The sequence below is a fragment of the Rhinoraja longicauda genome, chromosome 31 (genome assembly GCF_053455715.1).
Source record: "Rhinoraja longicauda isolate Sanriku21f chromosome 31, sRhiLon1.1, whole genome shotgun sequence".
Taxonomy (NCBI): Eukaryota; Metazoa; Chordata; class Chondrichthyes; order Rajiformes; family Arhynchobatidae; genus Rhinoraja; species Rhinoraja longicauda.
This window is the reverse complement of record NC_135983.1, coordinates 16,884,632-16,893,616: the sequence shown is the minus strand read 5'-3', so window position 1 is coordinate 16,893,616 and position 8,985 is coordinate 16,884,632. Positions and strand designations below refer to the sequence as shown.

Sequence of the window (8,985 nt, the reverse complement as noted above, 5' to 3'; positions counted from 1 at the left end):
CAATTGTCTCCTACTTATCGTGTGGCCATCAGAACTACACAAACCAGAGAGTTGTTCTCTATTGAACAAAGGAGAGTGTGGGGAGATTTAAAGGAGGGATATAAAATTATGAACAGTCTGACTGGGTGCATAGAAAAGACCTATTTCTTTTGGTAGAGATTAGTATCCAGGGGAATAAATTTAAAGTAATTAGTAGATTAGAGGGAAATTAAGAAATATCATCTTCCTTTAGAGTATAATTATCTGGTGTTCACTACCTGAAAGGCATGTGGAAGTAGAAATCCTCATCACTTTGATTGGTACCTAGGTAAGGAGTTGAACCACCATAACCGACAAGGGTTTGGCTATGGGTGTAGCCTGAGTAACTTATTTTGTGGCCCAACATGAAGAAAATGTGCTACATTGCCACCTTCTGTACCCTGTTTCTATGACATGGTCAATGATTGAATTAGAAAAGTTCATACTAAAACTAAAGAATTTAAGCACATACATTATCTCATATCTTTTCTAACCTCGGAATGTCTGGAAAAATGTTAAGTCTTGTAAATACATTTTAAAAGATTGTAAAGACTGTTCTAATATAGAAAATAGCAGGTGAAAGTATCAAAGAATAAACTGCATTCACTCTTTGCTTTGCTGTTGAATCTATTGATTATTCGTGGGAGAGATCCCATTTGTAATTTAAAATAAAACTTTTGAATTTATTATTATGTAAAAAATATTTCAAATTAATACTCTAGTTAAATCCAGAAAAGATTTATTGCATCGATCCAATTTCAATTCTGAACTATTTTGAACCAGATATTGCAATGGGCGCCATTGAGCTTTGAGCAAACTTAGTACTACACAGCATAGGCTCTTACAGAGAAATGGTGCTTTGGTAAACAAACAATTTCCCAACAAAATTAGGAATCAAAATGAATTTCCAACAGTCTCTATGACATTGCTGTACTCTGCAGCGATCTTCATCTACACAGCACAGTTTCCTTTAGAAGCTCTGTAGCTTCTGCACAGAAATAAAATGCTTCCTATTTTCAGCTTCTTTTAATCTTTATTCAGTATATGTGTGATAATATGGGCCAAATGCAACCCTTCTGTTACATGTGTGCTCTCTCATCAAGTTGTCAATCTTTGCTTTATCTTCTTAGTCTTCTCAATAATCTTGCTGAAGCTTGAAGCCCAAAACTGCAGAGTTATCCATTCAACATTTTTATATATATAAACATACCATGTTACAAGCTGTAGAATAATTAGTCATTCAACTAGCTGTTTCATTTCTCAAAGTGACTTAAACTTTAACATAGGCTTTTGAAGAAGAATCCAGAATTCGATGGAACCAAGTTACTACTTTCTACCCGACCCGAAACGTCACCTCTCTACGTTCTCCAGAGATGCTGCCTGACCTGCTGGGTGACTCCAGCACTTTACATATTCTGCTGTGCTGCTGCAAGTAAGAACTTCATTGTTCTATCTGGGACATCTATATACGAAAACTCTCCTTTGTTTGTTTGTTTGTTTGTTCCTGAACTACAGCCAAAACGGTACACAATAGCACAACAATTTTAGGCCCACCTTACTCACCTTCGTCCCTTTGGTGCTAATGGAAGAAGTTTCATTGAAGTCAGTGTTATATTTTAAAAGTTATTCACTTTTAAAGTTTAAATCTATCTTCTAGGGAGGGATGGAGTGGGGTGGGTGGTGGTGGTGGGAAAAGGGGGTGGGGGAACGGGGTGGGGGGGAAGGGGGTGGGGGAAGGGGTTTGGGGGGGAAAGGGGTGGGTGGGGAAAGGGGGTGGGGGGGAAAGGTAGTGGGGGAAAGGTAGGGGCGGGGAAAGGTAGGGGGGGAAAGGTAGGGGGGGAAAGGTAGGGGGGGAGGTAGGGGGGAGGGTGGGGGTAGGGGGGGGAGGGTAGGGGGGGAAGGTGTAGGGGGGGAAGGTGTAGGGGGGGGAAGGTGTAGGGGGGGAAGGTGTAGGGGGGGGAAGGTGTAGGGGGGGGAAGGTGTAGGGGGGGGAGGGTGTAGGGGGGGGAGGGTGTAGGGGGGGGAGGTGTAGGGGGGGGAAGGTGTAGGGGGGGGAAGGTAGGGGGGGGGGAGGGAGAGTGCTGCACCAATGCAGGAGAGGTTTGGGGCCCCACGGGTCCACTTGGTCTAGTATGACAATAAAACACTTTTGACTCCTTTTAGGCAAGTGCAGGCTTGGGGAACTCCAATTCCCGAAAGCCCCGGTGGTATGGGCGCGCAGTGAGGGAAAGCACGCCTCTCTACTCGTCACCGTGCTCGTCAATCAAAGGCATGAGAAGAGGGGAAACAGGGTCAAATGACCGACGCAGGTCACTTGGTGCCAGTAAGTACAGTCCGACTGCTGAGAAAAGCAAACAATCTCGGACTATGCTTTAAAAAAAATTACAAATATAGTTGTTTTTTTAAAGCAAAATAATGCAATATAACAGAGGGGGGAAAAAGTTTAGCTTTAGCTATGAGAAATATGCTTGGGAGGTTCTCTTTTTTGCAAACGGTTGATTTGCCGGCTTGGTGCAATTGAAGTTATTCTGGATGGCTGCAACCTTCCTCTCTGATCCTCGCCCCACTTCCTCTTAACATTCCACAGCCCTCTCTTGCAGTTGCATTCGTGATTTTTTTTCCCTTCACTTATTCCCTCCCTTTCCTCTGCTGCGTTTCCTCCTCTTTCGCCCTTCACCTTGTGTTTCTGTCTCTCGGCTCCGGCAGGGCTGACGATGTGGAGATTAGCAACATGCACGGTTCTGCTCTTCGTGCAGCGTCTGGTGGTTGGGATGCCCTGGATGCTGGTGGCGATCACCACCTGCGCGTTTTATCTCGCCTCGGGAGGTCACAAATTCGTCGAAATCTTCATCAAGACAATACGCCGGGATGTACAGTAAGTAACGCACGTTTGAACATTTACCTCAACAATTTCCCCCATCTCTCCCATCGGACTGACACCGGTTCCTTTGTGTAGCCGCGATCCGATTGCATTTGTCCTTGGCAAAGGAGACGGTTGCAGTTATTGCTTATTTAATTCCAGGGGCTTATGCAGAGAGGCAGCTTAACTCGGGGCGATATTTTGTACCATTGCAGTGCAGCCGTATCACATTGGGTGTCAAAGATCTGCAGACTTGTGTGAAAATAGACCGCCGGCGAATGACTATCAGAAACGGCTTGGCAATGTTACTGCCTTTTTGTTAAACCGAATGGCTTAGCTAGTACAAATGCTGCTGTGTCGGAACGAACTGCAGATGTGTAAGAAGGAACTGCAGATGCTGGTTCAAACTGAAGATAGACTCACAAAGCTGGAGTAACTCAATGGGACAGGCAGCATCTTTGGAGTGTAGGAATAGGTGACGTTTCGGGTCGAGACCCTTCTTCAGAAAAAGCTGCTGTGTTACACTGAGTGATACAAGATCTGAAAGTTACCTTATTTGAATCCCGGGTAATGCTTAATTATTTTCTTCAAGCAGGCCATCAGTGGAGGGTTTTGCTGTTTGGCTTCGGATTAAGTAGGGGAAGGAGATTTCTGTTCTTGATCACTATCTGTTGACCAAGTGAAATATGACTGAAAGAGGGATTTTCATTTACATCACCTCTTTCTTTGGCAATCTCAAGAACACCCAATATTTTAAAGTATATTTGAAATGCTCACTGTTACGGTGAGATGAAGCTAGAACTTGGAAATGGCAAGAAAGTGACATGAACTAGATACATTTATTTAGTTATTCACTGAGAGATAAATGTTGGAGACACAAAAACCGCAGATACCAGAATACCGAACAATGCACAAAGTGCTGCTGGTGGATCTCAATGAGTCAGGCAGCATCAATGGAGGGAATGCACATAACGTGACAGAATTCAGATCAGGACTCTTCTTCAGACTAATTGTATAAGAAGGAACGGCAGATGCTGGTTTAAACTGAAGATAGGCACAAAAAGCAGGAGTAACAGCGGGACAGGCAGCATCTCTGGAGAGAAGGAATGGGTGATGTTTCGGGTCGAGACCCTTCTTCAGACTGATTGGAGTAGGAGGGAGCAAGCTGGGGGAAAATAAGTACAAAGCCTGGCAAACGATAGGTGAAGGAATGAACTGCAGATGTTGGTTTACACTGAAGATAGACACAATGCTGGAGTAACTCAGCGGCTCATGCAGCATCTCTGTAAAAAAAGAATAGGTGACGTTTTGAGTCGAGACCCTTCTTCAGACTGAGAGTTAGGGGAGAGGACTCTCAGGGGACTCTCCCCTGACTTTTAGTCTGAAGAAGGGTCTTGACCTGAAACGTAGCCTATTCCTTTTCTCCAGCTGCCTGACCCGCTGAGTTACTCCAGCATTTTGTGTCTAAAGTGATAGGTGGATGCAGGGGAGAGGAGGAGGGGGGGACATGGTTGTTTGGCAGATGGGTGGAGTAAGTGACATGTAAGTGGATGTTAGTTCCTTCCTCTCAGAGAATGCTTTGGGATATTTTGCATTCACTTAAGAACACAGCTATAACCTCTGTTTAATTGCTACATCTGAAAGTTGGCATTTCCAACATCACAGCAGTAACTGAATATTTTTGGGCTTGAGTCTCAGTTGTTCAAAACTTCAACTTTTTGTCTTGGAGGAGAGTGCGAAGTCCGAATCATTGGATGAGGCAGGGATTTGTGGTATTACTATCAATTACTGAGGTTTACCAGAATGCTGCCTGGAATGTGTTTAAAATAGTTTGTGTTAAAATGAGGTACATGTAACTTTGTCGGCATCCTTTGTGTGGTGACTCTTTGCATACCTTCGGTTTGCAAAACAAAGGATATCACTGTGACATGTCAGATGTGACAATAGAGTATCATTCATTTATTCTTTGGATGAGAGTGCATTAGTTAAACGGAGAGGTTGGACACACTTGGACTGTTTTCTCTGGTACTTCAGAGGATGAGGGGAGACCTGAGAGAAGTATATAAAATTATGAGGTATAGGCAGGGTGGACGGTCAGGGCCTTTTTCCCAGTGTGGAAATACCAACGACTACAGGGTATGGCTTTAAGGTGAGAGGGACAAAATGTATGAGCTGTATGGGGAAAGTTTCTTTTTTCCGCAGAGAGGAACTACCTAAAGTTGGAGAAGTCAATGTTCATACCACTGGGCCGCAAACTGCCCAGGCGAAATATGAGGTGCTGTTCCTCCAATTTCCGGTGGGCCTCACTATGGCACTGGAGGAGGCCTATGACAGAAAGGTCAGACTGGGAATGGGAGGGGGAGTTGAAGTGCTCGGCCACCGGGAGATCAGTTTGGTTAATGCAGACCGAGCGCAGGTGTTCAGCGAAGCGATCGCCGAGCCTGCGCTTGGTTTCGCCGATGTAAATAAGTTGACATCTAGAGCCGCGAATGCAATAGATGAGGTTGGAGGAGGTGCAGGTGAACCTTTGTCTCACCTGGAAAGACTGTTTGGGTCCTTGGATGGAGTTGAGGGGGGAGGTAAAGGGACAGGTGTTGCATCTCGTGTGGTTGCAGGGGAAAGTGCCCGGGGTTGGGGTGGTTTGGGTAGGATGGGACGAGTGGACCAGGGAGTTACGGAGGGAATGGTCTCTGCGGAATGCAGAGAGGGGAGGGGATGGGAAGATATGGCCAGTGGTGGGGTCCCGTTGTAGGTGACGGAAATGTTGGTGGATGATTCATTGGATCCGCTGGCTGGTGAGGTGGAAGGTGAGAACGAGGGGGATTCTGTCCTTGTGGGGGGAGGGGGAGCAAGAGCGGAGCTGCGGGATGTAGAAGAGACCCTCGTGAGAGCCTCATCTATAATGGAGGAGGGGAAGCCCCGTTTCCTGAAGAACGAGGACATCTCTGAAGCCCTAGTGTGAAACACCTCATCCCGGGCGCAGATGCGGTGTAGACGGAGGAATTTGGAGTAGGGGATAGACTTTTTGCAGGGGACCGGGTGGGAAGAAGTGTAGTCCAGATAGCTGTGCGAGTCAGTGGGTTTATAGTAAATGTCCGTCGCTAGTCTGCTCCTGTGATGGAGATGGTGAGGTGTGTTTGGTTCTGGTATACTGGTATCTGTTCATCATTAGTTGTTCATATATAAGTGAAATAACATTGTTATGTGCTATTATTATTGTTATTTGAACTTAAAATAACAATGTTAAAAACAGCATTTAAAAATTTCCCCTTTGTCGGTTGCTTTATTATGGTAGAAGTGTAAACTCAAATTACTGAACAAAACAGGGTGGGGGTAAATTTACTTTCGAAAAGTTGCAAAGGGGTAAACGGGACAAAAAAGGTTGGGAACCCCTGGAATAGAGGGATATGAATCATGTGCAGGCAGATGAGATTATGTTACCTTGGCATCATGATTGGTACGGAAATTGTGGATTGAAGGGCCTGCTCCCGTGCTGGACAGTGTTATGTTCTGAATAGGAGCCCTTTCCCCATTGAGACTACCCCACCATTCATTAAGATTATGACTGAGCTTCTCTCCCGATTCCATTTTCCAATACTCTCCCTATTTTCTGAGATTCCTTTAATATCCAGAAGTCAATCTCTGTTTTTAGTGATATAAGAAAATAACTGCAGATGCTGGTACAAATCGATTTATTCACAAAATGCTGGAGTAACTCAGCAGATCAGGCAGCATCTCGGGAGAGAAGGAATGGGTGACGTTTCGGGTCGAGATCCTTCTTCAGACTGATCAGTCTGAAGAAGGGTCTCGACCCGAAACGTCACCCATTCCTTCTCTCCCGAGATGCTGCCTGACCTGCTGAGTTACTCCAGCATTTTGTGAATAAATCTGTTTTTGGTGAACTTTGCAGCAGCCTCCACAGCCCTCGCATAGCGAATTCCAAAGATTGGCCATGCTCTGAATAATGAAGTTTCTCTTACTTCTCTGCCCTAAATGGTGTGGGCCCTGGTCTGAGACTCCAGGTTCTAGACATTCTAGCCAGGTTATAGGAACATCTCCTGTTCAAGTCATAAAATAAGTTTGTACTTTTCAATGAGATCACCTCTACTAAACTAGAGAAACCACACCACATTGTTCAATCCCACCACTTACGGCAAACTTGCCATCCCAGAATGAGTCTGGTGAATCTGCATTGCACTCCTGCTAAGGCATGTATATATATATATATTTGGTAGGAAACCAAGAGTGTCCACAATATTTTAGATTTACATTTTAGTTTATTGTCACGTGTACCAAGGTACAGTGAGCAGGTTTTGTTGCGTGCTATCCAGTGACCTCACCAAGGCCTGCTGGTGGACTAGCAGGTCTCAGTTCCCCCTTTTAATGATGAGGTCAGACTTACGACCCTCTAATCTGCAGGAACCATTCTAGCATTTACAGAATTATCAAAGATGATCTGCTACCTCTCTAACCACCTCTTTCAAATCTCTGGTATATAGGAGGGCAGGATCTGGTATATAGGACATTATGTCCTTGACTTTTTAATCTCAGTGAATTCTCTAGTATTGTTTTTTTTTTTTTACTCAAACTAATTTATGTTCATTCCTTATTTTCTATAGTGACTTGATTTTCTGGTATTTCTAACAGGGTTTTCATGCCTTCATCAATGAAGACATATGAATATATTCTACTGAAGTTCGCCTGTTAAAATATTTTAAGGATAACCTTTAGATCTCCCTCATTGTAATAATTGAAACAAAAATATCCAGGCTTCCACACATCTCTCCTTCTGAACTCCTAGCGGTCATTTATTTATTTTTTCAGGCAAATTGCAGGAAGCAAGTTTCATTACGGAATGTTATCATTTCCTGTTCTTGTTCCTTGTCCTTTGTCGTTACTCGATATTGAGATTATGTGGAGGGCAGTGACTTCTGCTGGGGCGTGGTTGCAAACAAACCAGCAATTCCTTGCTTTCCTGTGCAACTGATTATTTTTCCGTGTAAGAATCCCAGCAGAATCGCAGGAAAGCGTTTAACAATGAGGATGGAAAAGGAACTGTAACAATGAAACTTTGCCTGATATCAGCTGATGTGGAGCTTGACAGAAATGGGGACAATGACCAAGTTGAAGAAGGGTCCTGACCTGAAATGTTGCCTGTCCATTCCCTCCAAAGATGCTGCCTGACCCGCTGAGTTCCTCCAGCACGTTGTGTTTTACTGAAGTCCAGTCTCTGCATTTCATTGTTTGCCATTCTCAGCTATTGCCTTTCATCGGGCCAATGTGCTTTCTGTTAATTATGTAACCAAGCAAAAGATAGATATGTACATTTCTAAAAGTACAGGCTTTGTCTTGACTGGTGGTGGCAAATGCACAAACGTTTGAATTTCTGAATCGACAGGAAAGAAATTCATCACATTGAACTTCACCTTGGGAGTTAAATGGGCAGTGACAATCGGATTACTCGTTTGCATCCAACATTGCCTTACCACCTGTTTTAGAACAAATGAAGAGAGGTTGCAAGTTTTTAAATGATTTGGCCTTGGAATGTATTTGCCTGTTGAAGACCAGTATGGACTAGTTACAACTCGGCTTCCCTATTTGGATACAATAACTGGTATAGTTGCAGTCAGTCAAGAAGGCCGTCGAAGGGTACAGCAGGATATAAATCAATTACATATATGGGCAGAGGAATGGCAGATGGTGTTTAATCCGAACAGGTGTGAGGTGTTGCATTTTGGGAGGTTGTACATAAGGGGAAAGTTAGAGTTAATGGCAAGATCCTCAACTGCATTGAACAGAATAATACAAAGTGCTGGAGTAACTTGGCATATGTGGAGCAAATGGACTGACATTATTTCAGGTTACAGCCCTTCTTCAAACTTGAAGGGATCCGATCTGAAACGTCATCTAGCCATTTCCTCCATAACTGCTGCCTGACGTGCTGAGTTAGTCCAGCACTTTGTGTTCTGCTCAAGATTCCAGCACCTGTAATTCCTTGTGTGTCCCCTTAACAGCATCAAGTATACGTCACAGAGTTGTTATTTTCCTCTCATCTACGCATTTGTGTTTGTTGCATGGTCACCAGTTACTTTGTTACTTCTCCTGGG

General features: G+C 44.1%; 1 protein-coding gene across 1 annotated transcript in view; it reads left to right on the top strand.

The window, feature by feature from the left end:
- The first annotated feature begins 2,191 nt into the window (after nucleotides 1-2,191).
- Nucleotides 2,192-8,985, top strand: part of slc27a4 (solute carrier family 27 member 4) — a 50,465-nt gene continuing 43,671 nt past the window's right edge. Inside the window, 3 exon segments of the mRNA XM_078426451.1 lie at nucleotides 2,192-2,230; nucleotides 2,233-2,341; nucleotides 2,725-2,893. Of these exon segments, the coding sequence (XP_078282577.1) occupies nucleotides 2,228-2,230; nucleotides 2,233-2,341; nucleotides 2,725-2,893 (281 nt within the window). The 5' untranslated portion in view covers nucleotides 2,192-2,227.